This window comes from Abramis brama, assembly GCF_963993115.1.
Source record: "Abramis brama genome assembly, chromosome: 15".
In the NCBI taxonomy this organism is placed as follows: domain Eukaryota; kingdom Metazoa; phylum Chordata; class Actinopteri; order Cypriniformes; family Leuciscidae; genus Abramis; species Abramis brama.
The window spans coordinates 6,292,007-6,315,042 of record NC_139977.1 but is presented as its reverse complement, the minus strand read 5'-3'; the positions used below and the strand labels follow the sequence as shown (position 1 = coordinate 6,315,042).

The following is a 23,036-nucleotide window of genomic DNA, read 5'->3' as shown; positions in this document are numbered from 1 at the left end:
TTAGAACAAGAAAAGATTTTTTTAATATTTCAGAAAAAAGGCAACTAAATGTACAAACTAATATTTGTAAAGTTGAATCACATTGTGCCTTTAATGAAACAGAACAAATTTGTGTGTAAATTTTACGCAAAACCATTCTTATATAAAATGTTAAGTTGAAACATTTTTACATAAATTCAATTTAACTCGAAAATTAATGCAAGTATGTTTTTGTGGACAATTTTGCTAGGTGCTTAGATTTGGCCAAGATTTGGTACATAGAGACTGAGTTTAGATCATGCTTATCAACGGTCTAATACATTAAACTTTGATTCTATATAGACTAACAGTCTTTCTTCTCTCATCTGATCTGAGGCATCAGTGCAGGTAGGAGTTGAGTGTGTTGATACTGCACTTTGTGATTTCTGAGCACTGGTCCTGGTTCTTCCTGATCCTGTAGAAATGCTCCACATAGTTGGATCGTCCCAGGAGCTCGACAAAATCCTCGTCGTGAGTGATAATAAGCAGCTGGAAGTTACGTTGGCGAGAACGACTCTTGATTATCCTGCAAAGAAACCAATGGCACATCTTTTAGTTAGTGAAAGTGTCAAATGGCAAATAGAAGTTCTTGTTTTGTCATTTTGCTCTTGCTGTAAATAAATTGTGTTTTCTGTTTAAAGACTGGCTGTATTTATGTAAAAAAAAAAAAAAAGACTCACTCCACCAGTGCATGTGCCAAGGACTCTATATTCTCTCTGTCTAAATTGGTGGTGGGCTCATCCAGCGCCAGAATCCCACAGTTCAGACAGAACGTCTCAGCCAGAGCCAATCGTATTATGAGGGAGGCGAGAACCTACAGACAAACATGCAGTAAACATTTAAATGGGAACCTTGGGTGATTCTAAGAGAGATTTTTTTCACTGGAGTGATTGAGATACACAAGATATACGGTAGCTGCTTTTTGACCTTTTGTCCAGCACTGCAACGTCCCCGCATGTCCAAAGCCGTGTCTCCTTTGACCATTACCACTCTATAGTTGTAAGTCCTTCTTTTCAGGCCGGCAGAGGCGTTCTCATCCACATCAGAGCGAATCTCTACGTACTCAATGTCTGTGGGAGATCAGGAGACATACTCATGGTAAAAGGTCACTATATACTGTATATATAAGTATCAGACAATCAAACAAGGATTTGACACCTTATCAAGCAGGACAAAAGATTCATGAAAACAAAGCCATAATTGCAGACAAACATTTGTGTGTAAAGGCAGACCTTGTCCCCTGTATGTGCTCCGCCATAAATCTCTGATGATTTTATTAATCTCCTCCATCTTCATGCTGTGAAACTTCATTATTGTTCTGTAATAAAAAATAGCTTCATGAATATTCATATATACTAAGGATGCACAATATATCTGTACCATATCTTCTTTTTTATTGGTATCCGCCGATATTGGTTATTTAATTGTGCATGCTAGCTTTGCTGCAGTATTCTGTTACAGGTGTTACTCAGTGTTACGCTAATATTAGTCTCTCTGTTTATCCCGAGGTTTACCACAGTCCCCCGGATCCAAGCCGTATCCGGATCTGATGAAGGACCTGCTCCTGGACACAACGATAACGCAGTCCTGAAGTCTCAACTAGTCTCTCCCCTGTGAAGGCCTCTTTCCCTTCCCTTTACCTCTGTACAGATAAAACGCTGTCGGGATGATTCCAGTTCACGTGGCTACGCGGAAGCAATACATTTTTTAAAAATAATTTTTCAAGGCTTGCACCTTGAAACCTATTTCATGGTTTGTGTTCTCGAGCAACCCGGCACTGTTTTGTGCAAATGGGTGTCCGGATCACATTAAGGGTTTTCTGTTAGAACGGTGTCGTGTTAGCGACCCCTAAGTTAATAACTAATGATCGTTGTGACGGAAGTGAATCAATCAAAACTAACTTTAGCTGAAACTTTATTGTAGAGCTGCTGTTAAGCCAAAACAATCTCTGATACTTTAATTTCCTATTATCACTGTAAAGCTGCTTTGAAACAATTTATATTGTTAAAAGCTATATAAATTAAGTTTACTTGACTTGGCTTGACTTGAGGATTTGGTGCGCAACAGATCCTAAGTGTCATTGACAAATATCTTGTAAAATGTGCTGCCGCTCCCTATACACAGAGTACGTGTGATTGTGAATTCGAAATGAAAAGCTACACACTCCATCGATCAGGGTTAGAAGAACTGTTCCCAAACATATAACTAGATATATGCTAGATAATGATCACTGCAATAATGATTAATGACCAAGTCATAGGCTTTTTATTTTCCTATTTAAATTCAAACACCAACTTTTTTTCAGGCCGGGCAGTAATGTAATGTAATGTAAACACACACAACTATAACAACTGTTCATTTTTGTGGGAAGCAAAGCCATTCTACAATATTCTCCTTTATTCCAAAGCATTAAGTGACATTTTACTGTGAAGTAGCTCACCAATACCAGCAGCTAAAAAGGCTCGCCACAAAACGAAACCTCTTCACTCATTGCTTCACTGTGGTAGAGATGCATTTATTATTATATTTTTCACCAGATTTTTGAAGACACCACTCTGGATTTTACAAAATGTGAGAAAATACAGTAATTTTGACCATTAGGTTTTTTCGGTAACACTTTACAATAAGGTTCCTTTATTAAACATTAGTAAATGTATTAACTAACATGAACTAACAATGAGCAATACATTTACTACTGTTTTTGTTAATCTTTGTTAATGTTAGTTAATGAAAATAAAGCTGTTCATTGTTTGTTCATGTTAGTTCACAGTGCATTACCTAATGTTAACAAGATTTTAATAAAAAGTATTAGTAAATGTTGAAATTAACATTAACAAAGATGAACAAATGCTGTATAAGTGCAGTTCATTATTAGTTAATGTTAACTAATGTAGTTAACTAATGAACCTTATTGTAAAGTGCTACCGTTTTTTCTCACCCATTTATTAGAATTGATATTAGGCGAAATCTTGCATCTCAACATATCAGATTACCACACTTCCTCTACTCTTCTGCACAGTCAGCAATGATGATATCATGGTGAGAAGAACAGGTCAGCTGGTTTGATGTGTGGCTCAATATTTCATTAGAAGAAAACTGCTTTACCAGCCTACACCCAATCAACGGCCTAGAAAGCAGAATACTATGGACAGCTGTCTGTGTAAAGTTTCCATTTGATCAGCTATAGAGAATATAAGTGACGTCACATGCATAAAACCCAATTCTCAGCCTTGGCAAGTCTTCTCAATCTACTGAAGTACTTGGCAGTTATAAAGACTTATAGCAGTTAGGTTTGGTTTTTCGTACCAGTGGTCGACCAACATGGGTTTTCCAATGACCACTGGTATGAAAGAATGGTTCTAGAATATTCAGTAGATATCTATAAGATATTTTGGATTGCTGGAATCCTCAAAATGTAAACCCCAGCTATATATTTCAGAAGGAAAGAATGTTTTCTGTGTGTTTGCCTCCTAATGCAAGGGTCAGTGCCACTAGGAGGCCTGCGGGGACCAGGCCCTTCATCAAATTAGTTTCCCTCACTCCTAAATCCTCATGTGATGTACAACATACTTATGCTGAAATACATTTTTTTTTATAGTATTTGAACTAATAAAATGAATTATGGAAAATAAATAAATAGAACCTTTTATTCTTTTCGGTGTGGCAATGTGCAATTTACCCTATACGTCACATCATGTAACATCACATGATTTATTTAATCGGCAGTTGGTCAGTTAGCTAGATTCTAACTCTTATAATGCAAAGCCTACTTTCATAGGCTTAGTATTTTAATTAAGTTGGCTTGAGAGAGCCAACTTAGTGATATTGTACTTAAACTTATTATTATTAAGTTGGCTTGAGAGAGCCAACATATTGAAATCCTATTTAAACTTATTATTAAGTTGGCTTGAGAAAGCCAACATATTGAAATCCTATTTAAACTTATTAAGTTGGCTTGAGAGAGCCAACATATTGAAATCCTATTTAAACTTATTATTAAGTTGGCTTGAGAAAGCCAACATATTGAAATCCTATTTAAACTTATTATTATTAAGTTGGCTTGAGAAAGCCAACATATTGAAATCCTATTTAAACTTATTAAGTTGGCTTGAGAAAGCCAACATATTGAAATCCTATTTAAACTTATTATTAAGTTGGCTTGAGAGAGCCAACATATTGAAATCCTATTTAAACTTATTATTAAGTTGGCTTGAGAGAGCCAACATATTGAAATCCTATTTAAACTTATTAAGTTGGCTTGAGAAAGCCAACATATTGAAATCCTATTTAAACTTATTATTATTAAGTTGGCTTGAGAGAGCCAACATATTGAAATCCTATTTAAACTTATTATTATTATTATTATTCTTCTGACCCTAAAAATTTCTGTATCAAACTCCTCCTAGAGCTTTAACTCTACATACTCCAAACTCGGCTCAGACACTCAAACTGATCTGACTCGAGTTGCTATATCTTTTCAGACTGATCGGACTTACGGTTTTCCTAAAAATGACGATCAAAACTCGAAAAAACTCATTCAAAAACTCCCATTGACTTACATTGGGAGTTCTAAAAAATTCAAACCGACGAAAATTCAAATCAAAATACCTTGAAGACTAAACCAAACTGCCGTTCTATATACTATATTAGCCAATGAGACTCATTTAAACTAATGAACTCTAAACTCAAAACGTGTGTGTGTGTGTGTGTGTGAGAGAGAGAGAGCGTGTGTGTCTATGTGTGAGTGTGTGTGTGTGTGTGTGTGTGTGTGTGTAAACTCAAATACTCGTACACACTCATTTAAACTTATAAACTCTTAACTCAAAAACTTGTACACTTATAAACTCTAAACTCATATAAACTCTGAGTGTGTGTGTGTGTGTGAGAGAGAGAGTGAGTGTGTGTCTGTGTGCGTGAGTGTGTGTGTGTGTGTGTGTGTTAATGAGCTTGTCTGTGTGAGTGTGTGTGTGAGAGAGATAGTGTGTGTGTGTGAGAGAGAGTGTTTGTGCGTGCGTGCTTGTGTGTGTGTGTATGTCGAAAATTTAAATCTAAACACCTTGAAGACTAAACCAAACTGCCGTTCTATATACTATATGAGCCATTGAGACTCATTTAAACTAATGAACTCTAAACTCATACACTTATAATTAGAATAAGTGTATGAGATTAACTAATTAACTTATAAACTCATGAATTCATAGACTTATAAACTATTAAACTCATAAATTAATAAACTCTGAACTCTTAAACTCATTTAAACTTATAAACTCTAAACTCATTTAAACTTATAAACTCAAAACTCAAAAACTCATACACTTATAAACTCTAAACTCATAAACTCTTGTGTGCGTGTGTGTGTGTGTGTCTGAGTGAGTGTGTGAGCGAGTTAGTGTGTGTGTGTGTGTGTGTGTGTGTTTATCTATCTATTAACTTATCTATCTATCTGTCATAAACTTCAAACTACTGTAAACTACTTTAAACTTCAAACCACTTTAAACTTCTTACGTTTAAAGCTCCCAGCTCCCAAGCAACTCCATAGCAACCAAACTTGAGTACCCTAGCAACCGTTTTGCAAGACCTATATCTCTGTATCAGAACATCGTATAGAGATTAGGTTTGGCTCTTTTGACTCATGCTAGCAAACAGCACTTCCAACATGCTACACATGCTAGCAGTGAATAGCTACATGCTAATAGCGATTAGTTAAGTGCTAAATCATGCCAAGATCATGCAAACAACTATATCAAAACTCCATAGTAACCATCTGTGACAACTACCAACCACCTAGCAACACCATAGTAACCACCCAGAACACCCTAGCAACCGCCTAGCAACCACCCAGAATACCTTAGCAACACCATAGCAACCACCCAGAACACCCTAGCAACCGCCTAACAACACCCTAGCAACCACCCAGAATACCTTAGCAACCGCCTAGCAACACCATAGCAACTACCCAGAACACCCTAGCAACCACCCATAATACCTTAGCAACACCATAGCAACCACCCAGAACACCCTAGCAACCGCCTAACAACACCCTAGCAACCACCCAGAATACCTTAGCAACCGCCTAGCAACACCATAGCAACTACCCAGAAAACCCTAGCAACCGCCTAGCAACACCCTAGCAACCGCCTAGCAACCACCCAGAACACCCTAGCAACCGCCTAGCAACACCATAACAACCACCCAGAACACCCTAGCAACCGCCTAGCAACACCATAGCAACCACCCAGAATACCCTAGCAACCACCCAGAATACCTTAGCAACCGCCTAGCAACACCATAGCAACCACCCAGAACACCCTAGCAACCGCCTAACAACACCCTAGCAACCGCCTAGCAACCAACCAGAACACCCTAGCAACCGCCTAGCAACCACCCAGAACACCCTAGCAACCACCCAAAATACCCTAGCAACCGCCTAGCAACCACCCAAAAGACCCTAGCAACCACCAGAAATATCCTAGCAACCGCCTAGCAACCACTCAGAATACCCTAGCAACCGCCTAGCAAAAAACTTTCTGGTCCAAACTTTCTCAAGCCAACTTAAAGTTTGTCTCGACGAACTTTCGCATCTAGTTATTATTATTATTCCGAGACTAAAATTTCTATATGAAACTCCTCCTAGAGCTTTAACTCTACATACTCCAAACTCGGCTCAGACACTCAAACTGATCTGACTCGCGTTGCTATATCTTTTCAGACTGATCGGACTTACGGTTTTCCTAAAAATGACGATCAAAACTCGGAAAAACTCCCATTGACTTACATTGGGGAGTTCTAAAAACATTTGAATCCAAACTGCCGTTTTCACACACACAGACTCCAAAGGGCCTGACAGCCCTGCGTCTCTCCCTCTCTCTCTCCCTCAGAGGATTTATATTATCAAGCAACCAATAAGTAATGGCCTAAAATCTTCATAGCCACACCATAGCAACCAGTTTCAGCACCCTAGCAACCACTAAGAGCTCCCTAGCAACCACCCTAAACCAAAAAAAATTTTTTTTTACATTTTTTTGTATTTTTTAACGCAATATTACACTCGTGGCCTTGCGATATTGCTCCATGCTTGTGCCTATTCGGCCATAGGCACGAGGCCGCAGGCCGAGTGCCGTACTGAAGGCACTCGTTATTAAAGATTTTAAGAACTCTATAAAAACTCCATAGTAACCATCTTTGACAACTACCAACCACCTAGTAACACCATAGCAACTACCAAAAATACCTTAGCAACCATCTTGAACACCCTAGCAACATCTAGAAATGCTCTAGTAACCACCAAATATACCCTAGCAACCACCCAGAACACCCTAGCAACTGCCTAGCAACCCCCCAGAACACCTAGCAACTGCCTAGCAACCACCCAGAACACCTAGCAAACAGCCAGAACACCCTAGCAACTGCCTAGCAACCACCCAGAACACCTAGCAACTGCCTAGCAACAACCCAGAACACCCTAGCAACCGCCTAGCAACACCATAGCAACCACCCAGAACACCCTAGCAACCGCCTAGCAACCACCCAGAATACCTTAGCAACCGCCTAGCAACACCATAGCAACCACCCAGAACACCCTAGCAACCGCCTAGCAACCACCCAGAATACCTTAGCAACCGCCTAGCAACACCATAGCAACCACTCAGAACACCCTAGCAACTGCCTAACAACCACCCAGAACACCCTAGCAACCACCCAAAATATCCTAGCAACCGCCTAGCAACCACCCAGAACACCCTACAACCACCCAGAACACCCTAGCAACCACCCAAAATACCCTAGCAACCGCCTAGCAACCACCCAAAAGACCCTAGCAACCACCGAAAATATCTTAGAAACCGCCTAGCAACTACCCAAAAGACCCTAGCAACCACCCAAAATGCCCTAGCAACCGCCTAGCAACCACCCAGAATACCCTATCAACCACCTAAAATACCCTAGCAACCACCTAAAATACCCTAGCAACCGCCTATCAACCACCCAAAAGACCCTAGCAACCACCCAAAATATCCTAGCAACCGCCTAGCAACCACCCAGAACACCCTAGTAACCACCCAGAACACCCTAGCAACCGCCTAGCAACCACCCAGAACACCCTAGCAACCACCCAAAATACCCTAGCAACCGCCTAGCAACCACCCAAAAGACCCTAGCAACCACCGAAAATATCTTAGAAACCGCCTAGCAACTACCCAAAAGACCCTAGCAACCACCTAAAATACCCTAGCAACCGCCTATAAACCACCCAAAAGACCCTAGCAACCACCCAAAATATCCTAGCAACCGCCTAGCAACCACCCAGAACACCCTAGTAACCACCCAGAACACCCTAGCAACCGCCTAGCAACCACCCAGAACACCCTAGCAACCACCCAAAACACCCTAGCAACCGCCTAGCAACCACCCAAAAGACCCTAGCAACCACCAGAAATATCCTAGCAACCGCCTAGCAAAAAACTTTCTGGTCCAAACTTTCTCAAGCCAACTTAAAGTTTGTCTCGACGAACTTTCGCATCTAGTTATTATTATTATTATTATTATTATTATTATTCCGAGACTAAAATTTCTATATGAAACTCCTCCTAGAGCTTTAACTCTACATACTCCAAACTCGGCTCAGACACTCAAACTGATCTGACTCGCGTTGCTATATCTTTTCAGACTGATCGGACTTACGGTTTTCCTAAAAATGACGATCAAAACTCGGAAAAACTCCCATTGACTTACATTGGGGAGTTCTAAAAACATTTGAATCCAAACTGCCGTTTTCACACACACAGACTCCAAAGGGCCTGACAGCCCTGCGTCTCTCCCTCTCTCTCTCCCTCAGAGGATTTATATTATCAAGCAACCAATAAGTAATGGCCTAAAATCTTCATAGCCACACCATAGCAACCAGTTTCAGCACCCTAGCAACCACTAAGAGCTCCCTAGCAACCACCCTAAACCAAAAAATTTTTTTTTTTACATTTTTTTGTATTTTTTAACGCAATATTACACTCGTGGCCTTGCGATATTGCTCCATGCTTGTGCCTATTCAGCCATAGGCACGAGGCCGCAGGCCGAGTGCCGTACTGAAGGCACTCGTTATTAAAGATTTTAAGAACTCTATAAAAACTCCATAGTAACCATCTTTGACAACTACCAACCACCTAGTAACACCATAGCAACTACCAAAAATACCTTAGCAACCATCTTGAACACCCTAGCAACATCTAGAAATGCTCTAGTAACCACCAAATATACCCTAGCAACCACCCAGAACACCCTAGCAACTGCCTAGCAACCCCCCAGAACACCTAGCAACTGCCTAGCAACCACCCAGAACACCTAGCAAACAGCCAGAACACCCTAGCAACTGCCTAGCAACCACCCAGAACACCTAGCAACTGCCTAGCAACAACCCAGAACACCCTAGCAACCGCCTAGCAACACCATAGCAACCACCCAGAACACCCTAGCAACCGCCTAGCAACCACCCAGAATACCTTAGCAACCGCCTAGCAACACCATAGCAACCACCCAGAACACCCTAGCAACCGCCTAGCAACCACCCAAAATACCCTAGCAACCGCCTAGCAACACCATAGCAACCACCCAGAACACCCTAGCAACCGCCTAGCAACCACCCAAAATACCCTAGCAACCGCCTAGCAACACCATAGCAACCACCCAGAACACCCTAGCAACCGCCTAGCAACTACCCAAAAGACCCTAGCAACCACCCAAAATGCCCTAGCAACCGCCTAGCAACCACCCAGAATACCCTATCAACCACCTAAAATACCCTAGCAACCACCTAAAATACCCTAGCAACCGCCTATCAACCACCCAAAAGACCCTAGCAACCACCCAAAATATCCTAGCAACCGCCTAGCAACCACCCAGAACACCCTAGTAACCACCCAGAACACCCTAGCAACCGCCTAGCAACCGCCCAGAACACCCTAGCAACCACCCAAAATACCCTAGCAACCGCCTAGCAACCACCCAAAATATCCTAGCAACCGCCTAGCAACCACCCAGAACACCCTAGTAACCACCCAGAACACCCTAGCAACCGCCTAGCAACCACCCAGAACACCTTAGCAACCACCCAAAATACCCTAGCAACCGCCTAGCAACCACCCAGAACACCCTAGCAACCGCCTAGCAACACCATAGCAACCACCCAGAACACCCTAGCAACCGCCTAGCAACCACCCAGAATACCCTATCAACCACCTAAAATACCCTAGCAACCATCTTGAACACCCTAGCAACATCTAGAAATGCTCTAGTAACCACCAAATATACCCTAGCAACCACCCAGAACACCCTAGCAACTGCCTAGCAACCCCCCAGAACACCTAGCAACTGCCTAGCAACCACCCAGAACACCTAGCAAACAGCCAGAACACCCTAGCAACTGCCTAGCAACCACCCAGAACACCTAGCAACTGCCTAGCAACAACCCAGAACACCCTAGCAACCGCCTAGCAACACCATAGCAACCACCCAGAACACCCTAGCAACCGCCTAGCAACCACCCAGAATACCTTAGCAACCGCCTAGCAACACCATAGCAACCACCCAGAACACCCTAGCAACCGCCTAACAACCACCCAAAATACCCTAGCAACCGCCTAGCAACACCATAGCAACCACCCAGAACACCCTAGCAACCGCCTAGCAACCACCCAGAATACCCTATCAACCACCTAAAATACCCTAGCAACCACCTAAAATACCCTAGCAACCGCCTATCAACCACCCAAAAGACCCTAGCAACCACCCAAAATATCCTAGCAACCGCCTAGCAACCACCGAGAACACCCTAGTAACCACCCAGAACACCCTACAACCGCCTAGCAACCACCCAGAACACCCTAGCAACCACCCAAAATACCCTAGCAACCGCCTAGCAACCACCCAAAAGACCCTAGCAACCACCGAAAATATCTTAGAAACCACCTAGCAACTACCCAAAAGACCCTAGCAACCACCCAAAATGCCCTAGCAACCGCCTAGCAACCACCCAGAATACCCTATCAACCACCTAAAATACCCTAGCAACCACCTAAAATACCCTAGCAACCGCCTATCAACCACCCAAAAGACCCTAGCAACCACCCAAAATATCCTAGCAACCGCCTAGCAACCACCCAGAACACCCTAGTAACCACCCAGAACACCCTAGCAACCGCCTAGCAACCACCCAGAACACCCTAGCAACCACCCAAAACACCCTAGCAACCGCCTAGCAACCACCCAAAAGACCCTAGCAACCACCAGAAATATCCTAGCAACCGCCTAGCAACCACTCAGAATACCCTAGCAACCGCCTAGCAAAAAACTTTCTGGTCCAAACTTTCTCAAGCCAACTTAAAGTTTGTCTCGACGAACTTTCGCATCTAGTTATTATTATTCTTCTGACCCTAAAAAAATCTATATCAAACTCCTCCTAGAGCTTTAACTCTACATACTCCAAACTCGGCTCAGACACTCAAACTGATCTGACTCGAGTTGCTATATCTTTTCAGACTGATCGGACTTACGGTTTTCCTAAAAATGACGATCAAAACTCGAAAAAACTCATTCAAAAACTCCCATTGACTTACATTGGGAGTTCTAAAAAATTCAAACCGACGAAAATTCAAATCAAAATACCTTGAAGACTAAACCAAACTGCCGTTCTATATACTATATTAGCCAATGAGACTCATTTAAACTAATAAACTATAAACTATAAACACTTATAAACTAATTAACTTATAAACTCATGAATTCATAAACTTATGAACTCTTAAACTCATAAATTAATAAACTCTGAACTCTTAATCTCATTTAAACTTATAAACTCTAAACTGATTTAAACTTATAAACTCAAAACTCAAGAACTCATACACTTATTAACTCATCAATTTATACACTTATAAACTCTAAACTCAGACACACACACTGAGTTTATGAGTGAGTGTGTGAGCGAGTTAGTGGGTGTGTGTGTGTGTGTGTGTGTGTCTGTGTGTTTGTGTGTTTGTTTGTGTGTGTGTGTGTGTGTGTGTCTAACTTATTTATCTATCTCTCAAACTTCAAACTACTGTAAACTACTGTAAACTTAAAACCACTATAAACTTCTTAAGTTTAAATCTTCCAGCTCCCAAGCAACTCCATAGCAACCAAACTCGAGTACCCTAGCAACCGTTTTGTAAGACCTATATCTCTGTATCAGAACATCGTATAGAGATGAGGTTTGGCTCTTTTGACTCGTGCTAGCAAACAGCACTTCCAACATGCTACATATGCTAGCAGTGAATAGCTACATGCTAATAGCGATTAGTTAAGTGTTAAATCATGCCAAGATCATGCTAAGAACTCTATAAAAACTCCATAGTAACCATCTGTGACAACTACCAACCACCTAGTAACACCATATCAACCGCCCTGAATACCATAGCAACCCCCCAGAACACCCTAGCAACCGCCTAGCAACCACCCAAAAGACCCTAGCAACCACCCAGAACACCGTAGCAACCACCCAAAATACCCTAGCAACCACCCAAAACACCCTAGCAACCGCCTAGCAACCACCCAAAAGACCCTAGCAACCGCCTAGCAACCACCCAAAAGACCCTAGCAACCACCCAAAATATCCTAGCAACCGCCTAGCAACCACCCAAAAGACCCTAGCAACCACCAGAAATATCCTAGCAACCGCCTAGCAACCACCCAGAATATCCTAGCAACCACCCAAAACAGCCTAGCAACAACCCAGAACACCCTAGCAACCGCCTAGCAACCACCCAAAAGACCCTAGCAACCGCCTAGCAACCACCCAGAACACCCTAGCAACCACCCAAAAGACCCTAGCAACCACCCAAAATACCCTAGCAACCGCCTAGCAACCACCCAAAAGACCCTAGCAACATCCAAAAGACCCTAGCAACCGCCTAGCAACCACCCAAAATATCCTAGCAACCACCCAAAACACCCTAGCAACCGCCTAGCAACCACCCAAAAGACCCTAGCAACCACCCAAAACAGCCTAGCAACCACCCAGAACACCCTAGCCACCACCTAGCAACCACCCAGAATACCTTAGCAACGCCTAGCAACACCATAGCAACCACCCATAACACCGTTGCAACTGCCTAGCAACCACCCAGAACACCCTAGCAACCACCCAAAATACCTTAGCAACCGCCTAGCAACACCATAGCAACCACCCATAACACCCTAGCAACCGCCTAGCAACCACCCAAAAGACTCTAGCAACCACCCAAAATATCCTAGCAACCACCCAAAACACCCTAGCAACCGCCTAGCAACCACCCAAAAGACCCTAGCAACCGCCTAGCAACCACCCAAAAGACCCTAGCAACCACCTAAAATATCCTAGCAACCACCCAGAACACCCTAGCAACCACCTAGCAACCGCCTAGCAACCACACAAAAGACCCTAGCAACCACCCAAAACACCCTAGCAACCACCCAAAACACCCTAGCAACCGCCTAGCAACCACCCAGAATACCTTAGCAACCGCCTAGCAACACCATAGCGACCACCCATAACATCATAACAACCGCCTAGCAAAAAACTTTCCGGTCCAAACTTTCTCAAGCCAACTTAAAGTTTGTCTCGACGAACTTTCGCATCTAGTTATTATTATTATTCCGAGACTAAAATTTCTATATGAAACTCCTCCTAGAGCTTTAACTCTACATACTCCAAACTCGGCTCAGACACTCAAACTGATCTGACTCGCGTTGCTATATCTTTTCAGACTGATCGGACTTACGGTTTTCCTAAAAATGACGATCAAAACTCGGAAAAACTCCCATTGACTTACATTGGGGAGTTCTAAAAACATTTGAATCCAAACTGCCGTTTTCACACACACAGACTCCAAAGGGCCTGACAGCCCTGCGTCTCTCCCTCTCTCTCTCCCTCAGAGGATTTATATTATCAAGCAACCAATAAGTAATGGCCTAAAATCTTCATAGCCACACCATAGCAACCACTAAGAGCTCCCTAGCAACCACCCTAAACCAAAACAATTTTTTTTTTACATTTTTTTGTATTTTTTAACGCAATATTACACTCGTGGCCTTGCGATATTGCTCCATGCTTGTGCCTATTCGGCCATAGGCACGAGGCCGCAGGCCGAGTGCCGTACTGAAGGCACTCGTTATTAAAGATTTTAAGAACTCTATAAAAACTCCATAGTAACCATCTTTGACAACTACCAACCACCTAGTAACACCATAGCAACTACCAAAAATACCTTAGCAACCATCTTGAACACCCTAGCAACATCTAGAAATGCTCTAGTAACCACCAAATATACCCTAGCAACCACCCAGAACACCCTAGCAACTGCCTAGCAACCCCCCAGAACACCTAGCAACTGCCTAGCAACCACCCAGAACACCTAGCAAACAGCCAGAACACCCTAGCAACTGCCTAGCAACCACCCAGAACACCTAGCAACTGCCTAGCAACAACCCAGAACACCCTAGCAACCGCCTAGCAACCACCCAGAATACCTTAGCAACCGCCTAGCAACACCATAGCAACCACCCAGAACACCCTAGCAACCGCCTAGCAACCACCCAAAATACCATAGCAACCGCCTAGCAACACCATAGCAACCACCCAGAACACCCTAGCAACCGCCTAGCAACCACCCAGAATACCTTAGCAACCGCCTAGCAACACCATAGCAACCACTGAGAACACCCTAGCAACTGCCTAACAACCACCCAGAACACCCTAGCAACCACCCAAAATATCCTAGCAACCGCCTAGCAACCACCCAGAACACCCTACAACCGCCTAGCAACCACCCAGAACACCCTAGCAACCACCCAAAATACCCTAGCAACCGCCTAGCAACCACCCAAAAGACCCTAGCAACCACCGAAAATATCTTAGAAACCGCCTAGCAACTACCCAAAAGACCCTAGCAACCACCCAAAATGCCCTAGCAACCGCCTAGCAACCACCCAGAATACCCTATCAACCACCTAAAATACCCTATCAACCACCTAAAATACCCTAGCAACCGCCTATCAACCACCCAAAAGACCCTAGCAACCACCCAAAATATCCTAGCAACCGCCTAGCAACCACCCAGAACACCCTAGTAACCACCCAGAACACCCTAGCAACCGCCTAGCAACCACACAAAATACCCTAGCAACCGCCTAGCAACCACCCAAAAGACCCTAGCAACCACCGAAAATATCTTAGAAACCGCCTAGCAACTACCCAAAAGACCCTAGCAACCACCCAAAATACCCTAGCAACCGCCTAGCAACCACCCAGAATACCCTAACAACCACCTAAAATACCCTAGCAACCACCTAAAATACCCTAGCAACCGCCTATAAACCATCCAAAAGACCCTAGCAACCACCCAAAATATCCTAGCAACCGCCTAGCAACCACCCAGAACACCCTAGTAACCACCCAGAACACCCTAGCAACCGCCTAGCAACCACCCAGAACACCCTAGCAACCACCCAAAACACCCTAGCAACCGCCTAGCAACCACCCAAAAGACCCTAGCAACCACCAGAAATATCCTAGCAACCGCCTAGCAACCACTCAGAATACCCTAGCAACCGCCTAGCAAAAAACTTTCTGGTCCAAACTTTCTCAAGCCAACTTAAAGTTTGTCTCGACGAACTTTCGCATCTAGTTATTATTATTATTCTTCTTACTAAAAATTTATCCCCTATCTCCTCCTAGAGCTTTAACTCTACATACTCCAAACTCGGCTCAGACCTTCAGACTATTCTGACTTGAGTTGCTATATCTTTTCAGACTGATCGGACTTACGGTTTTCCTAATATTGCCGATCAAAACTCGGAAAAACTCCCATTGACTTACATTGGGGAGTTCTAAAAAATTCAAATCTAGATTCAAACTGGCCAACCGACGAAAATTCAAATCAAAATACCTTGAAGACTAATTCAAACTGCCATTCTATATAATATATAAGCCATTGAGACTCAATTAAACTAATCAACTCATCTATCTATCTACTTCAAACTATTTTAAACTTTAAACTACTTTAAACTTCAAACTAAATTAAACTTCAAACTAATATAAACTTTAAACTTCTTTAAACTTCAAACTTAAGCTTTAACTCATTTAAACTTATAAACTGTAAACTCATTTAAACTTATAAACTCAAAACTCATTTAAACTTACAAACCAAATTCAAAAACGTGTACACTTATAAACTCATCCATTTATACACTTATAAACTCTAAACTCATAAACTCTGAGTGTGTGTGTGTGTGTGTGTGTGTGAACCCACATACACACACACTCTCTAAACTCATTTAAACTTAAACTCTAAACTCATTTAAACTTATAAACTCAAAACTCAAAAACTCGTAAACTAATTTAAACTTCAAACCACTTTAAACTTCGTACGTATAAAGCTCCCAGCTCCCAAGCAACTCCATAGCAACCAAACTTGAGTACCCTAGCAACCATTTTGCAAGACCTATATCTCTGTATCAGAACATTGTATAGAGATGAGGTTTGGCTCTTTTGACTCATGCTAGCAAACAGCACTTCCAACATGCTACACATGCTAGCAGTGAATAGCTACATGCTAATAGCGATTAGTTAAGTGCTAAATCATACCAAGATCATGCTAAGAACTATACAAACTCCATAGTAACCATCTGTGACAACTACCAACCACCAAGTAACACCATAGCAACCACCCAGAACACCCTAGCAACACCCTAGCAACCACCCAGAATACCCTAGCAACACCATAGCAACTACCAAAACACCCTAGCAACCACCTAGCAACATCATAGCAACCACCCAGAACACCCTAGCAACCACCTAGCAACACCATAGCAACCACCAAAACACCCTAGCAACCACCTAGCAACATCCTAGCAACCACCTGGAATACCCTAGCAACACCATAGCAACCACCCATAATACCCTAGCAACCGCCTAGCAACACCATAGCAACCACCAAAACACCCTAGTAACCGCCTAGCAACCACCCAGAATACCCTAGCAACCGCCTAGCAACACCCTAGCAACCACCCAGAACACCCTAGCAACCGCCTAGCAACACCATAGCAACCGCTAAAACACCCTAGCAACCGCCTAGCAACCACCCAGAACACCCTAGTAACCGCCTAGCAACCACCCAAAATACCTTAGCAACCGCCTAGCAACACCCTAGCAACCACCCAAAATACCCTAGCAACCGCTTAGCAACACCCTAGCAACCACCCAGAACACCCTAGCAACCACCTAGCAACCACCCAGAACACCCTAGCAACCAAACAGAATACCCTAGCAACAACCTAGCAACACCATAGCAACCACCCAGAACACCCTAGCAACCACCAAAAACACCCTAGCAACCGCCTAGCAACCACCCAGAACACCCTAGCAACTGCCTAGCAACCACCCAGAACACCTTAGCAACCCACTAGAAAACCCCCAACAACTTTTTAACTTTAAAATACTTTAAACTTTAAACTAATTTAAACATTAAACTTATTTAAACTTTAAACTAATTTAAACTTCAAACTAATTTAAACTTTAGACTAATTTAAACTTTAAACTAATTTTAACTTTAAACTATTTTAAACTTCTAACTAATTTAAACTTTAAACTAATTTAAACTTGAAACTACTTTAAACTCCAAACTACTTTTAACTTCTTCAAACTTTCTGGTCCAGCTTTCTCAAGCCAACTTAAAGTTTGTCTCGACGAACTTTTTAATCTAGTTATTATTATTATTATTCTTACTAAAAATTTATCCCCTATCTCCTCCTAGAGCTTTAACTCTACATACTCCAAACTCGGCTCAGACCTTCAGACTATTCTGACTTGAGTTGCTATATCTTTTCAGACTGATCGGACTTACGGTTTTCCTAATATTGCCGATCAAAACTCGGAAAAACTCCCATTGACTTACATTGGGGAGTTCTAAAAAATTCAAATCTAGATTCAAACTGGCCAACCGACGAAAATTCAAATCAAAATACCTTGAAGACTAATTCAAACTGCCATTCTATATAATATATAAGCCATTGAGACTCAATTAAACTAATCAACTCATCTATCTATCTACTTCAAACTATTTTAAACTTTAAACTACTTTAAACTTCAAACTAAATTAAACTTCAAACTAATATAAACTTTAAACTTCTTTAAACTTCAAACTTAAGCTTTAAAGGCAGGGTAGGTAGGAATGGTCTAAAAAACTTCTTTTTCAAATTTGTTTAAAATTTATGTACATATCAATACATAATTAAAATGTAAGTACTCTGAAAAAGAAAGTATAAAAATCGAGTGTCTGTAGACCTCTCAGGACTGTTTTAAAGACAGTTCATTATTTCCATTCACTCCCACCCCCTCCCTTCTGGGCTCCTTCCAAAGCCACGCCCCCAAAACACATGAACGCGCGACTCCAACCGCTGAGCTGAAGACGCATTATTTACCTGAGACAAGCAGAGAGGAAGGAGCACAGTGCATGTAGTGACATCATGTCAGAATCACATGTAATAAAAAAATCTAACGCTAATTGCTTATGAATATAAACAAATAAGATGTATTTTAGTACTCACTATCAAGCTAGCATATTGATATTGGTAAATTTAAAATATATATTTTTTGATTCGCTAACGAGCTAGTTATATAAGCTAAAAACAGGTTGCATTGATACACTTTTTTACATTACCATCAGTTATATTGTGATGAAGATGAATTTCGTGTAAGATTCATAACATATATGGTGTTCTGCATGTAGGGGTGGGAGATATTGACAAAAATGAATATCTCGATATTTTTTTCCAATATCTAGATATAGATATTCAGGCGATATTTTTGCCATCCTTCAAAGAAATGTGAGCAAACTGGCAAAGAAGGTCCAGTTGGTCTTTTGACTTGCTGCATTTGACCTATATTATTCTAGGCTATAGAAAAAACAATAAAGGAGCTAACTAAACAGAATCTGTGGCACCCCCTACTTTTTCCACTTACAAAAAAAAAAAAAAAAAAAAAAAAACTTAACTAGGCACTTCTTGCAACAGTGATTATTAAATCAAACAACAATATTGTTGATGATCAATTCAAAGTAAAAAAAAATTAACATTTTCAAAACGGTATAAATCCATTCATTTTTCCCCCAAAACGCTATAAATCCATCTTTTTTTTTTTTTTTCTAAATTTATGGTTTGTCTTTTTAAAAAAGTTTTTGTCTTTTATTTTTCGTGTTTGCATTTATGAGGAAAAAACAATATTACTTGACAGTTCTCCATTATGGACGCGAGCGCTCTGAAAGCTGCACTGAGACTTTCAAACTTTAACAGAGACCTCAAAACAGAAAGCACAAAGCCTTTCTTTAAAACGAATTTCGTTTTGTATTAATTGTATCTTAATTTTAATATATTTTTTTTTCATTAATTCATTAATATTTTCATTCCTGCATTAAATACATAAAGTAAATATAGGCTATCAATCACAACATAAGGTGCTTGAACTGGAGATTATATCATCGTGAACCGAACCGTAGCCTCGCCTCACAGGCCTAAAAAATGTGGAATATATTTACAGAAATCTGGTTCTAAACAAAACCATCCAAAACAAAATAAAACTATGTAGCCTAAATGTGCATTTCTCCGGTGCATGCGTTCACTAGCCTACTGCGAAGATCGCGAGTCAAATATCGTCAACTTCATCTTTGCAGCCGACACAGAAATTAATAAACAATTAAAATGTCTTATTGCAATATTTTACACATTCATAATCATTACTTTTGCTGGTTCTTTGAGGCAGCTTTTTAGGTTTATGGCGTTTTGGAAAAGAGCTCTTCACGTACAAACACCGTTTCACCAAGGCACAGCAGCCCTTCAGCACATAAGAACAAAAAGAGAAAAAGCACGGACTTACTAATTACGAAACTTTGATGTGGTTGAACAGCTGAAACAGTCACAAATTCCTCTGCAACTCAAACATTCGAAGGAAGAGAACAGCATTACAGTTTTCAGCGCGTCCTCCTTTGATTGCTGTGTTGTGACTGGAAAAGTGCATGCAGGAGCACATGCGCAAAATGTAGGTTTGTAAAATGTCCTTTTGTAAAATAAAAATAATTTTAGGGCGAAGCAGAGGAGGTCGTGCAAGAGGCCGTGGCGTGCAACTAGGGTCCGAGGAAGTAGAGGCTGAGGACGGGGTGGTCGCTGGAAAGCTACGCCGATATTGACACGCGTTTTATTTCTTTGTTTATCCAAAGACTTTTTGTTCATTACCTTTTCTTGTACTGTCTTCTTTTTTTTGCCTTGTTTGCCTTCACTAACTGCATGCCGGTAATGTGAATTTTGATTGCTCTTTCTCTGCCATTGTTTTGCTATTCCTAGGTTCAGTGCCTCTCGAATTCCTCAAATCAAACGTGCGCGCGTCCGCGCGCAAGTGGGCAGATCCCGTGGCAAAAGGGTTGTTGCCATGGTTGCGAGAGAGAGTGACAGTCGCCTAAGCCAATCCTTTGATTCGTCCCGAATCGAAATAATGAGCTGTGTTTAATACAGATTAAACGGTCTAGAGTCACTTGATTTTTATACTCTTTTTTTCAGAGTACTTACATTTTAATTATGTATTGATATATATAGAAAGTTTTAACAAATTTGGATCTTTTTTTTTTTTTATAGTCCTACCTACCCTGCCTTTAACTCATTTAAACTTATAAACTGTAAACTCATTTAAACTTATAAACTCAAAACTCATTTAAACTTACAAACCAAATTCAAAAACGTGTACACTTATAAACTCATCCATTTATACACTTATAAACTCTAAACTCATAAACTCTGAGTGTGTGTGTGTGTGTGTGTGTGAACCCACATACACACACACACTCTCTAAACTCATTTAAACTTAAACTCTAAACTCATTTAAACTTATAAACTCAAAACTCAAAAACTCGTAAACTAATTTAAACTTCAAACCACTTTAAACTTCGTACGTATAAAGCTCCCAGCTCCCAAGCAACTCCATAGCAACCAAACTTGAGTACCCTAGCAACCATTTTGCAAGACCTATATCTCTGTATCAGAACATTGTATAGAGATGAGGTTTGGCTCTTTTGACTCATGCTAGCAAACAGCACTTCCAACATGCTACACATGCTAGCAGTGAATAGCTACATGCTAATAGCGATTAGTTAAGTGCTAAATCATACCAAGATCATGCTAAGAACTATACAAACTCCATAGTAACCATCTGTGACAACTACCAACCACCAAGTAACACCATAGCAACCACCCAGAACACCCTAGCAACCACCCAGAATACCCTAGCAACACCATAGCAACTACCAAAACACCCTAGCAACCACCTAGCAACATCATAGCAACCACCCAGAACACCCTAGCAACCACCTAGCAACACCATAGCAACCACCAAAACACCCTAGCAACCACCTAGCAACATCCTAGCAACCACCTGGAATACCCTAGCAACACCATAGCAACCACCCATAATACCCTAGCAACCGCCTAGCAACACCATAGCAACCACCAAAACACCCTAGTAACCGCCTAGCAACCACCCAGAATACCCTAGCAACCGCCTAGCAACACCCTAGCAACCACCCAGAACACCCTAGCAACCGCCTAGCAACACCATAGCAACCGCTAAAACACCCTAGCAACCGCCTAGCAACCACCCAGAACACCCTAGTAACCGCCTAGCAACCACCCAAAATACCTTAGCAACCGCCTAGCAACACCCTAGCAACCACCCAAAATACCCTAGCAACCGCTTAGCAACACCCTAGCAACCACCCAGAACACCCTAGCAACCACCTAGCAACCACCCAGAACACCCTAGCAACCAAACAGAATACCCTAGCAACAACCTAGCAACACCATAGCAACCACCCAGAACACCCTAGCAACCACCAAAAACACCCTAGCAACCGCCTAGCAACCACCCAGAACACCCTAGCAACTGCCTAGCAACCACCCAGAACACCTTAGCAACCCACTAGAAAACCCCCAACAACTTTTTAACTTTAAAATACTTTAAACTTTAAACTAATTTAAACATTAAACTAATTTAAACTTTAAACTAATTTAAACTTCAAACTAATTTAAACTTTAGACTAATTTAAACTTTAAACTAATTTAAGCTTCAAACTAATTTAAACTTTAGACTAATTTAAACTTTAAACTAATTTAAGCTTCAAACTAATTTTAACTTTAAACTATTTTAAACTTCTAACTAATTTAAACTTTAAACTAATTTAAACTTGAAACTACTTTAAACTCCAAACTACTTTTAACTTCTTCAAACTTTCTGGTCCAGCTTTCTCAAGCCAACTTAAAGTTTGTCTCGACGAACTTTTTAATCTAGTTATTATTATTAGTGGTGCTTGCTGAAAGCAAGGCATCACTATTGTTATTGCTCATACTTATTCCACACAAAGTTTGGCGCGTAACTCGCCCCGCACCGTTTGTCACAGACCCATGAATGAGGTGTCAAATCGACCGGCTCATTGAGGAGAGGTGTGCTATGACTTTTCTAAGCGATCGGGTGTACGATGTTCGCACAGCGGACGAAAAAGCGGCCAAAAAAGTCCCATTGACTTTACATTGGGAGTTCTAAAAATATTTGAATCCCAACCGACGTTTTCACACACACACCACTCCAAAGGGCCTGACACCCCTGCATCTCTCCCTCTCTCTCTCCCTCAGAGGATTTATATTATCAAGCAGCCAATAAGTTATGGCCTAAAATCTTCATAGCCACACCCTAGCAACCAGTTTCAGCACCCTAGCAACCACTAAGAGCTCCCTAGCAACCACCCTAAACCAAAAAAAAACATTTTTTAATTTTTTTTATATTTTTTAAAGCAATTTTACTCTCGTGGCCTTGCGATATCGCTCCATGCTTGTGCCTATTCGTACAGAAGGCACTCGTTATTAAAGATTTTAAGAACTCTATAAAAACTCCATAGTAACCATATTTGACAACTACCAACCAC

The 23,036-nt window shown here is 41.5% G+C and overlaps 1 protein-coding gene across 1 annotated transcript in view; it reads right to left on the bottom strand.

The window, feature by feature from the left end:
* The window catches only part of LOC311097900 (DNA repair protein RAD50-like), an 80,933-nt gene continuing 57,897 nt past the window's right edge, over positions 1–23,036 (bottom strand). Inside the window, exons 23-26 of the mRNA XM_084137874.1 lie at positions 1,251–1,336; positions 946–1,088; positions 699–832; positions 1–544 (exon numbers count right to left, since the gene is read on the bottom strand). Of these exons, the coding sequence (XP_083994000.1) occupies positions 358–544; positions 699–832; positions 946–1,088; positions 1,251–1,336 (550 nt within the window). The 3' untranslated portion in view covers positions 1–357. The remainder of the gene's footprint in view (positions 545–698; positions 833–945; positions 1,089–1,250; positions 1,337–23,036) is intronic.